The sequence below is a fragment of the Balearica regulorum genome, chromosome 15 (genome assembly GCF_011004875.1).
Source record: "Balearica regulorum gibbericeps isolate bBalReg1 chromosome 15, bBalReg1.pri, whole genome shotgun sequence".
Taxonomy (NCBI): Eukaryota; Metazoa; Chordata; class Aves; order Gruiformes; family Gruidae; genus Balearica; species Balearica regulorum.
This window is the reverse complement of record NC_046198.1, coordinates 11,986,269-12,006,324: the sequence shown is the minus strand read 5'-3', so window position 1 is coordinate 12,006,324 and position 20,056 is coordinate 11,986,269. Positions and strand designations below refer to the sequence as shown.

The 20,056-nt window shown below is 44.7% G+C and overlaps 1 protein-coding gene across 3 annotated transcripts in view; it reads left to right on the top strand.

Moving 5' to 3' along the window:
• Nucleotides 1-19,833, top strand: part of SDK1 (sidekick cell adhesion molecule 1) — a 407,664-nt gene extending 387,831 nt beyond the window's left edge. For all 3 annotated transcript variants that reach the window (XM_075767122.1, XM_075767124.1, XM_075767121.1), the window contains 5 exons: nt 7,288-7,452; nt 10,018-10,155; nt 12,136-12,256; nt 12,472-12,601; nt 19,325-19,833. In XM_075767122.1, the coding sequence (XP_075623237.1) occupies nt 7,288-7,452; nt 10,018-10,155; nt 12,136-12,256; nt 12,472-12,601; nt 19,325-19,597 (827 nt within the window). In that variant the 3' untranslated portion in view covers nt 19,598-19,833. The remainder of the gene's footprint in view (nt 1-7,287; nt 7,453-10,017; nt 10,156-12,135; nt 12,257-12,471; nt 12,602-19,324) is intronic.
• The last annotated feature ends 223 nt before the right edge of the window (nt 19,834-20,056 follow it).

Below are 20,056 nucleotides of genomic sequence, written 5' to 3'. Positions count from 1 at the left end.
GTGAATGCTGCTGTACCCCTGTGTAATCTCACTTGATAATTTCCCTCCACTCTGACAGTGAATGTTGATAACCATTTACCGGGTACAGTTTTCCAGCCGGTGATGCATCTACCAGATACCTGTTTCACATAGGCCGTGTTTGAATGTCACGATGTCAAAAGCTTTGCTGAAGTCAGGATAGATGATGTCTGCTCTTTCTCCTCTATTGACAAGGTCTGCTACCCTGTCACAGAAGGAAATTAGACATGATTTACACTTGACATATCCATGTTGGCTGCTTGTTCTTTCTTTTTTTACTTCTAGGTGCTTGCACCTTGCTTGATTATATATTGATTAAATGAATGCTTATCTGTTTGATTATATAAAGGATCCTGTTTCTTGTATGTGTCTTGAATATAAGGTTGCATTTAAAACCCATTATTTTAATTACATTTAACCAGACCAGTAATAAAATTATTGCCTGCGTTTCTGTGGTCGTCACCGAAGATGCAGATTTCCATACCTGCATCTGATAGAATTTTCTCTGTAGTGAGGTACTGCCCTAAAATTTCTTCACTATTTCTGTCATTTAACTTGACAATTGTTTTCAAAACAAAGTCAAGGAAAATGTGTACCTTCTCAAAGCACTGGAGTTTCCCAGAGCGATCAAGATTTTTTTTAATTAGAGGCATGATACCGCTCTGCTTCCGTTTCACTTACATCAGCTCATTGATTTTCGCCCTTATTTCTTCATAGGTAGAAAACACTCTGTCTTATTTGAACAGCATTGTTTAGATAGCACGTTCATTGAAGTTCACCAGCTTACATTTCCCCAAACAGGGGTTTTTGAGTAAGAGTATTTGAGAGGGAAATCTGCAGCCCATGTACAGATCGTCTGCAAGCTGGAAATCCAACTTGTGTGAGTGGTGACATTGCAAACTCATCTGACGTTCCTGGGCTTGTCTCACCGTTGGATGTCAATGAACATTTTACAGTTCATGGCTAGGGATGTAGGATTTGTGGCCCACTCGTTTTGAGTAGGAAGACAATAGTCCCTCCAAGGCAGGTCTGAGCTGCATTAACCCTGGGTCACTTCTGCTGGCCCCACTCCACTGCTCCTGGAAACACACAGAAGAGGTCTTATTCTCCTGCTCTTGCAACCTGACTGTTGAGGCATTTAATTCCTCTTCAGATTATTTTAATCCTATTCATGCTGCTGTAGCAAATGAACTAGGCATTTGTATGCTGGATTCTCAACCTTCGTTCTGGTTGCAGCTGTAGGAAGCGTGAAATGTGATCCAGGAGAGGAGACAGACTAATTGGAACGTTTGCTTTTTCACCCAAGCGTCAGCTTCCTTTCTGTGCCGCTTTTCTTCCTCATCTCTGCATGGAGGAGTCTGAAATCTGAATTACGAGCTTAACAAAAGCAGGGAACTAATTCCTCCTGTCAGGGCTGGTCATTCAGAGCAGCTTCTGGTTTAATATCATTCTAAGAATTTGCTTCTGCATGTTGATTTATATGGGTAGCAGAGCATGGATTGGAGCAACCTTTGTTTTTAAGGAGTTGTTGTCCAAGAGAAGAGGAGTTGACTTGTGCCCTTCACATAAAATCAAGGAAGGTAAAGATATTCATCCTTCTGAGATCAAAAAAGGGGCATTGAACAGACAGATGAAAAGCTTTAGCTTGTTGCCAGTATTTAAATGCAATACCACTACCTTAGTGTTTCACCTCAAGTGTCATCTATTATAGGCCTCATTACCTCAAACGTTAAATGCTGTATCATCTCATTTTCCCTGCTGTAGCTCCCTGCCAAGACTCTTCCATCAGCGTAGGAGGGTGGCTTTCTGTCAGAAACAGCAAACCCTACCCCTTTTGTCACTTCCCTTTGAATTTTTTGGTGTCCTGCTGTGTCTCCCAGGGCTCCGGCTGTCCTGCTGGGTTTAGCAATGGTGGCAGCGGGCAGCTGAGATTGTTCATTTGATCTTCCCGTTTCTCTCCCGGATTTATGGAAGGTGACCAGGCTGACTACCTCCTCTGCATTTTGAATATACTCAGACACAGGGATGAAGCAGGCGAACCAATATTTTTTCCAGAGTGATCTGTGCTAGAGAAAGACATTACAGAAACAGAAGCGTTTTTCTTTTTCTTCAACTTCTCCGTTCCCAGAGAAATGGATTCCAGTTTAGCTCCTTGTGCATTACAAGAAATGCAATTAAGCAGCCTCTGTCACTGCCATCATAAGCACTCCCTAGACATCAACTAGGCTGGCTAAAGAATGGGTATCAGATTGTGTCCTCAGTTTTTACGTGCAGAGGAAAAGACAGAAATGGCACAACGATGTGAAGGTTCCCAGTGCTGCCGGAAGGAGTGGAGATGCCGGTTTCACCCCTCCTTTTCCAACCCCATGCCACATCCAAGGCTCCTCTCTCTGCACAGCCCTTTGACGCAGGCATGTGGCCTGTGAAGTACTGAGCAGCCTCACACGGACTCGCCTTCCCAGTTATCCCCTATCTACAAAGGAGGTGCTTGTGCCCTAGGGATCTGCGCTGCCAGGAGAACTGCTGTGAGACCTTCATGCGTGCGTTGGCCTGCTGCAGTCATCTTCAGCTGCAGGGCAGCCGGGTGGGCGTTGGGTCAATCTGCTTCAGGGCTTGTGTTGCCTCCAGAGCACCTTCCAACCCAGGACAGGCCGACAGAGATCTCCTCTTCTGCTTCCTCTCCCCATCGTGCATTTTGGACTTTGTTTGCTTTTCCCGAGCAGGGATGACTTAAGCCCAGTAGGAGAGAATTGCATCTTAACGTGTTTCCAATAATAATAATATTTCTAGCACTCTGGCATGAACAGGCCTGTTAAACCTCAGATCAGCCACAAATCGTGAGCTTAGGACACAGACAAGTAAGGGAAGTGTTTTCTTTTGCTCCTCCAGCTGATCAGTTCCACGAAGGCAGGAGATGTTTTGGGGAAGAACCCATCTACTTGGAGTGGGGATTGTCCTTCCCATAAATGCTGGTTTTTGCTTCCCACACCCTGAGGGCAGATCTCACTTTAGTTTCCTTTCTGGTGTCTTGAGTAATGTTTTTATGTTTTCTTCCTTTTCTATTTATTTTTAAACAAATGAGGGAGTGCAGTGTCAAACATGGACACAAACCAGCAGAAGTCAGTAAATTCAAAGTGAAGGGTGCAGCTGCATTGCTGGCATCTGCCATGGGGCCTTTGGTTCGCTTCTGCTCGCAAATGACATGCCAAGGCTGACAGTTTGTCAGCCTTCACTTCCCATTCCTGTCCTTTTGCTAGTTCGTATGGTAATCCAGCCCTTCGCCTCGGACAAATACATCCGCCGTTTAATTTTGTCCTCTGTAGGAGGAACACTACCCGTGTTCAGCCGGTCCTCAACTCTCAGCTGCTTCTCCCCTCATAAACCTCCTAATGTGTAATTAGGAGAAAGTTTTACAGCGTGGCTCTCCTCTTACTCCAAGAGAGGCAGGCTGGTGTTTAAGACCCGAATAACTGACAGCTTTCCGTCTCCTGAGCCGCAGCATGGCAGTTGTTTGTTAGCGGCCTGAGTTAGCAGAGCCGGGAGCCTTCGTTACTGACTGACAGCTTTATTCAGCGTGGAGACCCTGATTAATTGCCTGAGAAGCCAGGCTGGCCTGTGGGTGCTGTGTATGGCTGCAAGCCACAGTGCCGCTCCTCACCGACACGGGATGGCCGGCACCAGGCCGGGAAGGTGGCTGGGACAGGCTGGATGTGGTGGTAGGTTGGAGGTGGCTTCACCTTCCCCTGTCTTTCAGATCTTGTCCCCATGCACATGCCTCACTCCCAAATTGGATGGAGGAGTTGAGGCTGGGGGATAAAGATCAAATCTCACATAGGCAGGAAATAATGCGGGGGCAGGGTCTGGTGAAGCCTTTAGAGGAACAGGAAGCAAAGAAAAATTAGGTTTTTTGAGGTCTCCTCCCTTTTCTATCAGACATTTAGGCCTTTTGTAAGAAGCTGACTGCCCAGTGAAAGGCAATGTGAAACGGAGAAAGGGACAGATGTTATTGAAGGAAACGCGTTTGCCAGCAGTACACGTGCATCCCTGCTGCCAGCTGTGCTACCTCTCTCGGACGTTAACCGGGAGTGGGCTGGGGCTGGCTGAGCCTCGCACCTCTTTGTGGGAGTCCGGTGTTGCAAACTTTGCTTTTCTTGGCGGTTTCTATGAGTTAATACTCATTGGATATCCCAACCACAGCAGTTTTCCCTAAACTGAGTGGTAAATACTGTGTACAGTGTACTAATGATTTTCTACTGAACTTAAAGGCCACTGTTTGCTATCACAGGTGATCTCCTAATGAATTCTCTTTCAGTTGAACTTCTAACATTTAGAGCAAACCTAGTTTTGAGGGATGGGGGAAGAGATGCAGTGAATGCATTCACAAGTTTGTGTTCAATATTTCATCTCAAAGTTCACCACTGAAATAAAATGTTTTTTTAGTTTGGATATATCTGATTGTGATCTCTGGCTACAAAAGGCCTGAATATTCCAGATAGAGAGAAGATGAATTAATTGAGACTCTGGAATTGAAAACCTTGTTGGTCAGGGCTTGGGAAGCCCCAGACTATCCTGTGCATAGCATTGGCTTGGGATCAGCGGTGGGGAGACATAAGGATGGCCCAGGCTGCCACCCTGCAGATTCTGACCACTGTAGCTGGCCACCTCTCTGGGATCCCGAGGATCTTGGTCCCATCTTGGCCAAGCCCTGTTTCCTACCCCAGAAAACAGTTTGGGCAAAGATTCTTTCAATGAATCAAAGGGGGATGGGCCAGAGAAGATATGGCCACCAGCCGGAGCATCTCTGAGTCCCTGTGAGACAGGAATCCCTCTGAAGAAACGTCCACCAGCACCCTTTGCTGCCCCACACCATCACCACCATAGCTAAGGGGACAGAGAGGTGGAAATGCAATGGAAATGCAACGTTGACTTCTCAAGGGTAGTCTTCCCAACTTATTGCAAGCTTTACAGAGTGGTTAAATTTATACTTCTTGGTCTGTTGGATATTCTGTACTGTGCACCCTGACAGGTTTGAGAAAATGAGTGAGAAAGCACGTGTGGAACAGTCGTCTTTGTTGCAATGAGTGTTGAACATTCATTTTTATTGTTGCCTTTTCTTCCCCCATTTAAGTGGCTTTCAATGCAAACAAATTGCTTTTCAGACAATTCACAATGGGCTCAAATTCTCTTATTGCTGTTTACAAATGTGTTTATGAAAGCTCAGGCAATTCTAGCAATTATGGCAATATTTTATAGTCTGAGATGCATCTTCCTAGTATTGGTGGTTGCAACAATCTAACTTTGAAAATGCATCCCTCACTCCACCCTCTTAGAGAAACTAAATCCCAAGCTCCCTTTTTATTACATTGTAAGTTTACGTTGTAGAAATAATCTTGCCTTCTATTGCCCTGTAAAAGGGAAGTCAATATTTTATCTCTTGTTTTATAGCCATTGTAATATCCAACTAATACATAACAATGGTACATTATGATAACTTCATTATACTCTGATCATGCTGGTGAATAATGTATTGGTCTGAATTTTAAGCATGACAGAAAAATTACCTATTTTTATTGTTCTTCAGTATTTCTCAAATGTGGCTGGAACAATACATTTCAGCCTGCTTTTTGCATCCACTGAGACTGCCAATCCTCGTGCTCAGAAAAGATGTAGTTCGGGGGTTGTTAGTCATTGTGTGTGTTGCTAGACATGCAGCACGGTACAAATTACCGAGCCAATATTTACTGATGCCAAAGTTAAAACATTCACATGGAAATGCACCTGCAGTGTTAATGAATCCATCTTTGCTGCTATTCCCTGTTGCACAGGAGTAGGCTAAGGGCCAAATTTTGCTCCAGCACAGTTCTGGAATTGCTGTGGTGACTTCAGTTAGTTTAGAGTCAGGTAAATGCAAAGCAGATGAGAACAGATTCCAGCCTTACAGCAGCAGCACAATTCGCTGAGGGTAGTGCTGCTTGCTCCTGCTTTATTGTTACCTTGATAACACCTCAAGCTGCAGAAGTCACGCTGACGCTCGAATCTCACAGTGCAGAGGGCTTTCTTTCAAAGCAGGCAGCTCCTGCGCCAGAGTCGTATCTATGCAGAGGTTATCATCGCATTCCCATTGCTCTGGGACGTGCAGAGAAGAATAGACGTTGCTTGAACAGCTTTGATAACTTAAAGCCCAACGGGATACTTGTGAGGTCAGATCTGTAAGAGCTCAACTGGCTTAGGCTAGCTGAGGGTTTGGCCCTGTGCGTAGACACTAACTCCATTTTGTCAGCTAAAGTGCTGGGCACCGATTGTTACTGAAAAGCAGTCGGTTTAGATTAATGGTCGATTCCTGCACTCAAAATTATTGACTGACATTTTTAATTATAGTTGGTATTGTTCTTACTGGTAACAGCATCCATCTTGTTGAAAGTTCTTTCCATTGTAGTCAAGTGAATATAAGATTACAAGTATGGATCAAGGACCAGAACGGTGCCTGGTCAGGATGCGCATCAGGATCAACGTCAGTGTGGCTGTTGAGAACCAAGGTTGCCCTACTGAAACACTCTCATCAGAATAGCACTATGTTTCTAACAACTTCGAGAGGTTTATAATACAAACAAAAACTCATTCCTGTTTAAAAATACATCACACAGACATGCGGTGCCGGCTGCGCGGGTTGTGCCGCGCAGTGGGCCAGCACACGCGAAGGACGTATCGCTATTGATATTGTGAAACAAGCAGCACTCCAGTGACACCAGTGACCCCAGTCCACCAGGCACCAGTTCGTGCAAGGCCACAGTACTTCCCGCCAAGACCCAAATCACACATCAGCGTGCAAAGCCTGGCCTACGCACTTCCATAGTGAAGTCAGTTTTGCAATGTGAAAAGCAGGCAAAACCTGTGCGATTAGGGCTCGTTAGTGCAGCAGGTTGCTTCGGCTTTACTTGCTCTGTCAAATACAAGGCATGCTGATGCGGTGACCTTACCTGATCAGGAGGGACCCAGATGGTCACTCAGGTCGCTGTGGGTGCTGCCGCAGGTTTTAGAGGAGGCCTCTTCCATCTGGGCGATTATAAGACCCCATCGTGAATAAATGCCTTTACAGATGGGGGTCTTGCAGGGCATTCTGACACGGGTGTGTATCACTGAGCAGCCTTCAGGTAAGCACGTCCGCTGCCTGTGGTTGAAACACACAATTAATGACAAGTTTTTTCAATGAGCAGAAGGACGTGCCAAGTCGCACAGTTCACGCCATTTCTCTCCTTGCTGCTTTCCTAGATGAAGGACTGTGGGATATGTTTGTGAAGGACATCCCTCGCAGTGCTACCTCCTACACAGTCGGCCTGGACAAACTCAAACAGGGTGTCACCTATGAATTTCGGGTGGTGGCTGTTAATGAATTTGGCTATGGAGAGCCAAGTGTTCCCTCTGTGGCAGTATCAGGTAATTATGGGTTATTTTTTTAAATATCTTTTCTGATGGAATTTCTTGTGGTTGGGGGGAAGATGGGGGGAAAAAAACCCCGAATAATCAAGGGCAGTTTGTTGTCACTCGTTTTAGGACAAAACCAGAGTAATATAGTGGTGAATCAAGGGGTTGTTATTACAGTATGCTTTACTCTCAAGAGGAAAAAAAGGATGTGTGCCATTTTTAAGTTTGACAGAGAACCTTCTCAGGAATTTCATGAGTGTTTATATGTAAGATCTCTTGCCCTAAGACTAATTTACACAGTCTGCAGTTTGTTTCCTTTTTCTCCTTTCCTAGTCTGTTGTTTTGTTTACTCTGCTTCCTTCTTTTTTTCCCAGGGTTCTCTGATAAACATTTTGTGTGTTATTTTGTATTTAGCTCTCAAAAATGTAAAAGTGTAGTTTCACAAAATTATTCCTGATATCCTGTGCACTGGCAGTTCCAGTACGGTGTGATACCTCCAGTCTCCATCATCAAAACAGCTCGTTGGCGGTGCTCTTGGTCTCTGCCCACCCTCCCTGCTCTCTTCTGCTTATTCCCAGTAAACAGGGCTATGGCTTAAGTATATCCCTGAACAAATCCCTTTGAGCAAGCCGGCACTCTGGTTTTCTGAAGGAACTTCAGTACCTCGAGAAGCAAATTCCACTCAGCTTGCCGTGTCTGGGCAGCTCGAGTTCAATGGCCTGTTGTGAAGTGGGAGAGCTTGCCCTCATGAAAGCTTTGCTCAGGTCTCCTCTTACCCTTGCACAGACAGCTGTACTCCAGGTTGCTTTTGAGCAAGAGGTTTCATCCTTGCTGTGTCAGCAAAGACAGACAAGAGGAATAAAAGAAACTGATAAAGCAGCTTTGTGATTCAAAATTCTGGAGAGTCCTGAGAACCTGGCAATGCTCCAGCATCTGGAGTGGCTTTTATCTCTTTGCTCCTCCAGTGAAAAGCATAAACACCATTCAACAGTTACCCAGCAGGCATGAGTAGTAAATGCTATCGCCATCACGGCTGCGTTTGTCCTTACACAATTAACCACTTAGCCTGTGAGAGCTGTCTATGGATTTCAGTGTGAGTGCTACCCTTGCTTTTCTCCTTCAGGACAAGGGCATAGACAACCCACTTCAAACACCAAGAGTCAGTGTTTTTCCCATCTGTGGTTTCACAGAAGCTATAACACAATGTAAGGGGTCAGTAATCATGTCAGTCTTTCCTTTCCTGGAAGATATTATTCCTCTGAAGCCGGGCATGCAGCTTCTTGTGATGCTTTTTATAAATAAACCGCTTGTTTGTAAGTTCTCCACTTGAACAGAACTATTTAATTCACCTCCTTTTGATGCTTCAGTGTTCATCTCAAATTGCTGCATGAAAGTAAGAGGTTTCCATTGAGATTCACAGTCATAAAAGTATAAAGCATTTTAGGCTGGCCACTTCAGCTAGCACAGGGAGGTATAAATTGCACTAAATCTGCTCAGCCCAGCATGGCTTGTGCAGTTTGCCTTTAGGACTTTATTGGCCTGGACTGGCCTCCTAGCAAAGAAGGACCATGGCTACTTTTCACTGCTGCAGAATACCCAGTGTTCTGGAACAAATTTGAGCTCATACCACCAGGCTTACAACAGACTTATGTTTAGACCCAGAGCTCAGGATGGTTAGGGAAAGAGGGTGGCTGGGTTCAGTGATAGCAAGGGGTTTGGCTGAAGTTGGTCCCCTGGCATTGTCCGTTCCTACCAGGTGTTCTACTTTATGGACTACAGGGAAATTATATACAACTGCTGACTTGTGCCCCAGCAGCAGTATTTTTTCAAAAGCTGAGGGTTGCTGACAAAGAGAGTATCACCACAAGAAAATAACAATACTTATTACTTTAAACCAGGACTGGCAAGACAACTCTAGAAAGGGGAAGTTAGTATCATTTTGTGTCTCAGATTGAGATCAAATGGGGTGAAATAACTGGAGATCGCACAAAATCCAGGCAACTGAATTGATACCCGTGTGCTGCACATCTGGCTTGGCTAAGCTGCTGGGGAAACGATATAGAGTAGCAGTGAACGTTGGAAGTTGAAGTTAATGGAGCTACTGAAAGACACTGAAGCGAGTGTACTTTGTTCCCTGGCACTAGCTGTATTTTTCAGACAGCCACTGAGCAGCATTGTGGTGAGGCAAACCTCTTAAAAAGTGGAATAATTGTGGGTCATGTCAGATATATTAGTGATTCCTTTGACCCAGGGAGTATTAAGCATACCCCACTAGTCAAGAAATGGAGGTGTGCGGAGCTGTGGGAAGAAACCTCCTTCTCTCCACTTGGTGATAAATTCTGCTGCTTTGGGTGTGTGAAAAATGCTTGCAGAGATGTTGGAACCGTGATATGCTCCTGTTCTCTTTGCCATCTTAGGAGTGTCAGCAAGCAGTCTCACTGCGGAGCAGACTATGTTACCTCCTTTGAAAACCCCTCTTCCCTGAACACGACTATAAATGCATCATTCACTGTGGGGAAGAAGAGAAATTTTGAAGGAGTGTAAAGAGGAATTGTTATTTGGTTTTTGCTCTTTCAGCACAAACAGAAGCCCCTTTCTATGAGGAGTGGTGGTTTCTGCTGGTGATGGCGCTCTCAAGTCTGATCCTCATCCTCCTGGTGGTGTTTGCATTGGTCCTGCATGGCCAGAGCAAGAAGTACAAGAACTGCAGCACAGGTAAGGCATCAGCCCCGTGCTGTGCACACACTCTGAAGAGTTGTGGGAATTAGAAATGTCTTTCCTTTGGACTCCTGATTTCATCAGGATGGACTTTATAGGTATTTTGTTTGGCAGAAGACTCGGATCTTTTTGCTATCTGGTTTGGTAGAAAAGGCTTTTGCCCATAGCCATACTGGGCAAAGAGTGTCTGATCTTATCAGGTTTTGGATGCTAACCAGCCATGGGCTTGGATAGGACAGCATCTGGAAGTCCCAGGGACTGTAGCAAAAGCCAAGGAGTCTGGGTCAAATGCTTGGCAGAAGACCACAGGAAAGGAACAAGCTCGAGACTTCATTTAGGTTGTCATCATTCCCTGATAGATGGGGAGGAGAAGGATTCTGCTTTTCCATGGCTGTGCCCAGTGAACTATTCTAGCTCTGTATGTGTGAGGACTATATCACAACTCCTTTATATTTAATAGAGTACCCTGTATCTCACATTCATGCCCTAAGCCAAGCTGCAGCTGCTGGGCTGGGGGCCAAGCAGCTAAAGAGGTGTCTTGGTTTTCTGGACCTGTTAGGCTTTAACACATAATGAGCATCAAGCTTTGAATTTTCCTTGAATGACAATTTTTAGCAGTCGTCTTTCTGAAAGGAAGCAGGAGCTACCTGCTCATATAACTAGGAATGTTAAAATAGTCCCCTTTCAAAACGCCTAGTTCTTGAGCGTTGGATATTGTTTTTACCTTTTCTTGTCCTTACATGTTATAGTCCCTGAAGGGTTGTTCACATGTGTATTTCTGTGATAGTCTCCTCCACCTCCAGCAAGAAATTGCTCAGATGCCATGAGGTGCCAAAAAAGGCACATTAATGAGTAGGATCAGGTGGATGGGTCTTTGCGCTACCCGTTCTTAGGGATTAATCTAATGAAGGAGTCTTCCAGGCAGTGTTTAGTAATTCAGTCTCAAAGTGAAGATCTTTTCTTTCTTTGTAATTCACTTCTAACAAGTGTTAGAAAGTCAGATTTCAGTCCCATGAGATAGAAGATGTATGAATACTGTGGCATTTTACCAAGTTAATACTATTACATATTTGTATGTCTCAGGACATCTCTCATAGTCCTATGAGAGCACAGTTTTGTGCTGTGTTTAGGGGACAGACATGAGAAGACAGATCTGACCTGTACTGTCAGATATCAGTGTTCACACTGAGTTTTAATGTAGCCCTGAAATTGAAGCCGAGGATAAAGTACCTGTCTGCTGCAAAGGGGTGGTAGGCAACTGGTCCTTCTCCCCAGGACAGGAGCTGAGCTCACACCTTTGAGATTACAAAGAATGAGCATGGGAGAGATCAAGCTCTTGCTATATTTGATCACAAGAAATAAAATACTTTGCTCTATTTTCCCTCTTCTTCCACTCCCCTGTCCTTTTTCCTGCCTTACATTGTCCAGTGATTTCTCACATCTGTATCTTATCCTCATTACAGCTCTGACACCTTTTTCCCATTTGCTATCCACTTACTCTTTCTCTTGCTTTCTTTCCTGCCTTTTTTTTTTTTTCCCCTCCTTTTCCTCTTTTTCTGCCTTTCCTAGTTTTACTTTTTCTTGCTTTGCTTCAGTCAACATGAATGGGATTCACAGCACCTGATTTAGGACATCTTCAGTGGCCACCTGAATTAGTCACCTGATTTCTATTTATAGTCCAAAGACAAGAATAAGCACTTTTGGAACACAGTTCATCTGCACTATTTTAGATACCTCCAAATGAAATGCATCCATCCGTGACTCTTTCTTTCCCCTCTTTTGGCTCCTTCTGCCCATTCACGCTCCTGATGAGCTCCTCTCCTTTACTCTGTACTCATTTGCCAATAAGAAGGGTAAAGAGATTTTCAAATAATTAATGACATCATAAAACACAAAGAAGGGAAAGTTAGCTCTTACAGTTGTATTTGGGGTAAAAGTGCCTTTGTTTCAGTTGAATCTTTCATTGCCTGGCTCCAGGTAAAACCATCTCCAATGTGGAAGAGTCGGTCACACTGGATAATGGAGGCTTCACTGCTCTGGAGCTCAACAGCAGACACCTGAACATCAAGAGCACCTTCTCAAAGAAGAATGGAACCAGGTAGGAAGCTGGGAAGCTCTTGGAAATGGCTCTTATCTAGCTTCAAGCAGCTGTTAAATACGCAAAGGAGAGATACTGTTGTCTAGAGGATCTAGGGAGGACTTTAATGCCCAAGCCACTGCCCCAGACTGTGATTCTGGCTTCTAAGCATGAGTTAATTGTGTCATTTCAGAGAAATTAGAACATCTCATACACTCAGCCTTTACATTTCCTAGGTCTCCTCCTCGCCCAAGCCCAGGAGGGCTGCACTACTCTGATGAGGATATCTGCAACAAATACAACGGAGCTGTGCTGACCGAGGGCTTGGGCCTGAACGAGAAGCCCTTGGAAATGTCGGAGTCAGAGGTAAGACTTTCCCTTTGTCTTGCAAATGTTGTCCTGCCACTGCAGACATTCGTTTCCCCGCTGAATCCTGGCAAGTCTTTGAAGCCCCAATCCCATACCTGCGTTACAGTGTGTTGTCATTGTTTGTCTGTCTTGGGGACTTTAAAATGTCCAATTCACTAGGCTGTTCACATCATATCTTAAAATTAAAACATCAAAGGAAAGAATGACAAGCAGGACTGAGCCAGGGCAGATTCCAGACCTGGCCTTGGCAGATACTCACAGTTTTCCAGTGTTACACAGAAAGGCAAGCGCAATCAGCCAGCCAGTGTGTGCTGACCTCTCTGGAAGGGGCTGTGCATCCCCTTCTGCCTGTGGGCTGCAAACTTGGAGCACTTTTGGGAAAACGTATATATGCTGCAAAATAACCATCTGGAGGAGGTTGGAGGTGGGGATACGCTTTGGATTGTTGCACTGACTGAAGTATGGGATGCGGTTTGAAGTTTTCACAGTGCCTTTTCTAGACAGCTGCAGCAAACAGCGAGATTCAGAAGAGTGGTCTTGCATGGTGATAACTGCTGCCTCTGTTACAGAGGGAGTAAGTGGGGCATGAGTAACCTGCCAGGGAGCACATAGCCATGGCTGTGAGAGCCCAGCATTCAGGTTTCTCAGTACCCCAGTCCTCAGCGTTAGTCTAACTCAAGAGGAGCCTTTTGCTTGGGTTGCCTTCAGCCTCTGTTCTCCAAGGAAGGTGGGTGTATGCCAGCGTTATCCATCTGGCAGTGCTCCATCTTGTGTCTTACATGCCCTTTAAGAAGAAAGTAAGTGCTTGTGGTCTGTAAAAACCCAACAGTGACCAGAGGCAAATAGACAGACATTAAGGGACATCCAGAAAGGTAAATCTGTCTCTAAAATCCTGTGTTGTCAGCTGAGATCCTGACAAATCTTAACTGACAGCACAAGAAGCGAGCAGTGGGCCAAACCACTCCAAACCTGACCCTTCTAGCAAGAATAAATCAAGAGCAGCAAGTAGTGAAAGAAGATGACGGTTTTCATCTGTAGCTTTTCTGCACCTGCAGCTACAGCTGCTTTTCCCGGCTACCTAGCTCTCACCTCCTGCTAATTACCACGGACAGCCTGCTGCTTTGTGCTGCCCTGTGGCCGACCCGATGTGCAGGCAGCTTTCCTTGGTGCAGCTCAAGCTGCTGTCTATGCAACGCACAAGCGTTACCCTCCAGATTAAACCCATTGTGCTTTGGTCATGTCACTGTAACAACCCAGCATTAAACCTGTCATTAAAACAGTTTGCTGAGCGTGATCATGAATTTAGCACTGGCACCTTTTGACATTAATTTCAATGCCCCATGTGGTATTTCCTGGTAATGCGCAAAAGTCTACTTGCAGGGTGTCATTACCGCCTTCTATATGCACTGTTTGTACAGCATAGAAGAAAGTGATTTATTTTTTTCTCAGGCTATTATTAATATTATTTATTTACTGTGTATTGCAGTTGAGCCTGGAGGTCTCAATTGAGATTCTAGGGGTTTTGTGAATCTGTGTGTGCATGTGAGTATGTGAACAAAATGTGCCTCCTGTTTTTCCTTGGGGCTTAGATATGCAGCCCTTCTGTATAATGTCTTTGATGCTTGTTGTTTTTTGTGGTGGGGAGTGCTTTTAGGCATGAAATGTTAATAGGCTCCCAGTAGAGGTAGCAATAGGATATGCTGCCTTTTGATCAGCCTGAAAATGCTGTTTATGTTGGCTAGTACAGACAGGAGGTGAGGCTGGGTTGGGGCAGGGGTGGGTATAGATGTTTGACCACTCTCTTTTCAAGTATTCATGTACCTATTAGCTCTTCCTGTTTGTCTTTTGTGTTGTTTTTGTTTCTGTTCTCAAAGGAGATCTTAACAGACAAGCTCTGTTTTCCAAGAATTTCAGAATTTCCATCTCTCTTAGCAAGCAGAAATGTTTCCCATTATATGAAGAGTTAAAGATATCTTTTTATACAAGAGCTCTACACAGGTTTGATTCTCTGCAGCAAAGAGGGTCCTGATGCTGTTTTTCTCTAATGCATCTTTGCATGGATCTCAAATTCCACTTAATACGGTGCATGTAAGGGCAGGCAGAGCCTGCATGTCATCTTACTGCTGCTTAGTCTTACCCCTGTTGCCTGAGGTGTCAAGATTTTCTATGGAAAAGAAGGAAGCTCACTGGCTTCAAGTCTCATGTGGTTTGCTGAACATGAAGAAGTCTGTGAGAAACTCTCGGGCTGACTGACTGCACTACAACACAGCTGCCCAGGAGCCTTCCTCCCAGCTCCCTCCTGATGAGGAGAGCACGAGAGAAACAAACAGAAAATCAAGCAGACCAAGCAGTACTCTTAATATTCATAAATCAAATGGTTAACTTACTCCATGTCATGAAAGCCAAGCACCAGTACTGTTAATGAGGTTAAAGTAGTTTAATTGGCAGGTATGGAGCAAGAGAGTGCTAAGAGTGTAATTTCTAAATGATTAATAATAATAGGCCTTTAGATAATAAGTCAAGTGGACAAGGCTCTGGACAGATAATCTGAAGAAATTTGGTGTTCACCATGTACAGAAATTTGATGATATATCTGCAGTGTCACCCAGCCATGGAAGAGCAGTTTTGCAGGAGAGTAGGGGAGGGTGGTGTTTGTTCGTTTGTTCTCACATATCCTTGTGGTCTCCCAAAAACGCTTTTCAGGAGATAGTATTCTCACAGATTGCACACATTATCAGTCAGTGCTGAATGCTGGTGATGCTTCGGTCTTCCCAGCTGCTCTCTGCAGTCTAATTGACTTTCACTTTCTCACCTCTGTAGGAAGATATTGTAAATTTCCACTTAACACTTAATAGGGAATACGATTTAACTTGTTTCCGATAAAGTTCTCCAATGATTTTGACACGTTGGGCACCATGCAGAAACTAGCTGCAGGTGACACATTAAATAAGTAAAGGTTCTCGTGTCCGGTGAAATCTGTTTGCCTACTAGGTTACCTTGTCTCTTTTACAGCATATTCATTTCATGTCAACCAAAAGAAACTGCTGCCATCTATGTTTTCAGAAATAATTTCATAAGGTTGTTTCTTATGCAGTCACTTAAAAAAAAAAAAATATAATGGGAACTATTTTCAAATTTCCCACTGACTAAGCTAGCCAGCTCTGGTCACTGACTTGCCTCTGAACAGCACTTGTGCATTTCATGCTATCAATAAAATACTTGAGTAGCCTCTCCTTTTCTGTATTTGTTGTTTCATAGGCGTCCATGCACCTTTGGTTGACAGTCTGTAATGTCACCGCACACCCAATCACGCCCCAGCCTATGGAGGTTTCCAAGGTAACAAAGCCACAGTCGCAGGGAAGGGAGAAAACTGAAAACAAAGCAAAAAGCCCTGCAGCATTTCTATTTACTCAATAGTTTAAAAACCACTAAAAAGTAATCCTCTGGTATAAGCTGTCTGTATTGTCATGCAAAACAGGTTTATCTTGCTACTCCTTGATTTTCATCAGGGCAGAGAGGGATGTGGGACCGCAATTTAAAGAATTCCTTCCTGGTAAGAGTGGTTATTAGTACCTTGTTCGGAGCAGACCTTAGAAAATACTTCAGAAACACGGATGGAATAGTCAGTTCCTGCCTGTTCTGAAGGAAACACAAAGAAAACGCGTTTTATCGACACTAACAAGTAGGTTATCCTTTCCAGCATCAGTGCTAATGATGGTGAAAGGCTGAAGTTAGGGCAGCTATATGTGTTTCATGAAAGTCACTTCCGAATGGCGCTTGCCTTATTTACACCAAATTAGTGTTCTCTTTAAGTTGGTATAATGGGCTAATTAACAGACAGATTATCAGCAGGTGGTATTGTTCAAATTCCCTCTTTCTGTTCATGGCAAGTCCAAGCGACACTGTATTTCAGATGGCAGCAGCCCATCTAAAACCATTCCCAGTATTTCTCCTCTTTATTATTTTGACTCCTGGCAATCTCAAAAGAACTTGGCTTAGGTACAGAAATTATATTAGCTTTGTGGGTGAGTATTTTTCTGCTAGCAATGGACAGAAATCAAGTGCCTGCATCAGTATTATTCTATCAAGTCATGTGTCAGTCTTCTGGATATAACTTCTCAGCATTTCTTCTTGGAGCTTCCAGCCTTATAATTGTCTTTATGTTTCTATATGTGTGTGGGGACATCAGGAAGACCAGTGAGGAAGCACTAGAAGTTTGTGGGGTTTTTTTCTCCTTATGCTTATGACACCTCAACTCAGCTGTGGTCCATCTTTTCAGCGGGGGCTTGTTTCTTTGGGGGGTGTCTGAGCGTGTCCGAGTCGGTAAGAGTGATGGTGGATTGGGGGAAGGAGTCAGGAGACATGGCCAGGGTAGTGGTAGCATTGTGCCTTTGATGGAGGGAGCACATCCATGATAGCTAGAGGAGTTCACACCTTCGGGTGCTGCTTCTGGTGAGTGATCCATAACCACCTGCCTCTGCTCAGGATGTAGAGACTTTTCTTCTGGATGCCCACATTATCCCCTAGCTTACCAGGCACTTTTAACCTTAACGTTAGACAACGGAGCTGCAGCAGAATGTTTGGAAATGTAGGCTGGTGCAAAGTGCAGCACCTTGATTCTCGATAAGAACAGAGGAAACATGGGTTTGGGGATCTTTTGGTCTGCAGGTAAAGTTGGTTGCTTCTGCTGCTGAGGACCAGCCTGCCTGAGCTATTGCTGCCTCCTGCCACATCTGCAGTCATCAGAGGCACTCTTGTTGGAGCCCCTTACGAAAATAGGCATGGCGGTGCTGATGAGATGTTCCCTGCAGCCCTACCAAGACTCTTGAGCTGCTCTCTGCACCCACTGGCTGTGAAGGGGTCCAAATCTGGGGATATTCCAGGCACGCCGCAAACCCCACCTCTTCAGGAAGGTCTTGGGAGGGAGTGGGATGTTGGCTTCCCGAGGCTGGCAGCTGGTGCGAAGGAGCATTTTTCTAGGAGATACACTTGCTGAATTCCTCTGGAATAATTATTAAATGCTGGTAGGGTTTTGTTGTAGTATTAATTTCATGTCAAGGCACCTGAAGCTTTGCATTCTTAAAATAATTGAGCAGTACATAAGTTTGAAAGAGCCAAAGCATGGGTAACAGTTGAAGGGAAAGTTTGCAAAGCTGTAAAGAGCTGCTTTGCTCAGACTTTTGGAAAACTCCGGGAAAAATTTCTCTGCTCTGTCCATCACCCTCTTTTATGCTGGAAAATTGGCATGAAATAGTATCAAAGCAGCTACCAAAGCAAAGAAGTGGAATGATGGATGCGGTGCCCTTTTCAAATGATGGTTTGCAAGGCATTTGAGGATTGTTCTTCAGAGACCATTAAAAAGGAGCTTTAGAGGAGGAGAGACTAGTTGTGTGGCAGGCAGGATCAAGAAGGATGTGTGTTTGCTGTGTGGTGTCATAGATCAGAATGATACCAACCTTTTGAAACTAATTGCAGCAACTAACAGTTACGAGCTGCACTTACCCATCTCTCTCTTGTATGTCTTAGGCAGCTTCTACTTTGATATTTAATTGCCTTTAGAAACAGCTATGCAGATTATCGGGGGGGAAGGAATAAAAGCTTTAGCATACTTAAACCAGAGATTTTAGAGAAGACATGAGATATGGAAATGACTGGGTAAATGTTTGTATGCTGTATGGGATGCGGCTGTTATTGGTGAGAACATCAGTAGGAACAGAAGGAAAATGTGCGTTCGGATACCGTGGCCAAGGCTTTGCTGTGGTCTCTGTGCTCGGAGGAGATGTACGGGCCCTCTGTGATTCCTCCAGCTGTATCACAGCAGCAGTACTTCAGAGGAGGGGCAGATGCACAGAGCTTATCTGGTTACATCTCAATAGAGCTCCTGCTTGATAGTGATGTGAGCTTTGAAGCTCTCCACCCACCGTGCATAAATGTTTTAAGGGGTAAGATCCACTCTGGATGCAGAACTGTGCCTGAGCCATCCCAAGAAAGCAACCCCTCGTGCCTGGCACTTCTTCTTTTCCAGATTTTGCATTCTCTTTCTTCTGTCGCCGCTGGTTGTGTGCCTTGCTGTACCACCAATAATCAGCTGGAACACACAGACAGAGTTGCCTGGGAAAAAAAATGATTTTGCTTAATTCTCTTTCAGCAATACAACTCATTTTCAATACTTAATGGGGCTTGCAAGCCAAACTCGGAGTGCTCTGCAGGTGGCCTGGTCTGACCACCACAAGGAGCAGCACATCTGGCTAACTTCAGTGCCTTTGCAGGAGAGGCGTTCTTTCTGTCCTTGCATCAGAAGAAGAGACATTCTAATTGCAGTTGTAATTGCAGTCTTGTTGATTATGTGATTGAAAGCTCTTGGTTTCCCTATGACGTCTCTACACTTCCCTGCATCTTGTGTCAAAATAGGAACTCCTCGCTCCCGCTGCAGCATTCTGCAGTGAATTAGAACGGATTTCTCTGCGTCTCTTATCACCAGCGTTTGTCGGGGGACTCTCTCTCCAGCAGCAAAGCCTGGCTAAACCAGAGGACAGTGCTTTTCTATATTCCAGCATGTATTACACTTGGACTGCAAACCATCCTACCCTAAAATTACAGCTTTTGTCAGCTGGTGATATTAAACTTGTCTCTAATTTCTTTTAGAGTGGAACAGGCTAAAGCATAGATGCTAATGGCTGATTTTTTTTTAATTTATTTTTTTTTTCCCTGATGCTCCAGGCCACTGACTCAGATTATGAAGACGAGTTGCCAAAGCACTCCTTTGTGAACCATTACATGAGCGACCCCACCTACTACAACTCATGGAAGCGGCAGCAGAAAGGGGTGAAGCACCCGGCATCCTATAGATACGAGGAATGCGCCGCCAGCGAGACAGAACCCTATTTCCAGACTGTCATCACAACACAGAGCTCAGGAGGGGTGTACACCCCAACGGGACAGCCCGCGCCCGGCTCCCGGACTCCAGTGACAGGGTTCTCCTCCTTCGTCTGAGACGGGGCTGGAGGATACAGCCAAACCGCCGGCGGCACTCGGAGGGACCCGTCGCAGTGACTGTGTGTGTGCGTGACCGGTGTGGTGAACTGTGGGTAACTTCTCTATCAGGGTAGAAACGGATGGGAACACGAATGAGGCTGGTGGGTTTGTGGGGTTTTTTTGTTCTGAAGACAATCAACTCTAAAAATATGGAGCTGAACTAGTTGAACCTTTGTTTAAAAAAAAAAAAAAAAGGAATTCTGAAAAGTGATGATTTTAACCACTTGTGAATAGTAGGGGTTTTTTAACCGCTTTTTGTAACACTGCTTCAGGAAGCAGCTCCCATGCCCTTCTCTTCCCTCTTTGTTTCTCTCCCCTCCTCCTGTCCCCCATTCCCACACAAGGAGGTGAATTCCCTAGATGCAACGAGTGACTTTGTGATGTGATTTGAAGAGAAAATATAAAACCTCCCAGGCT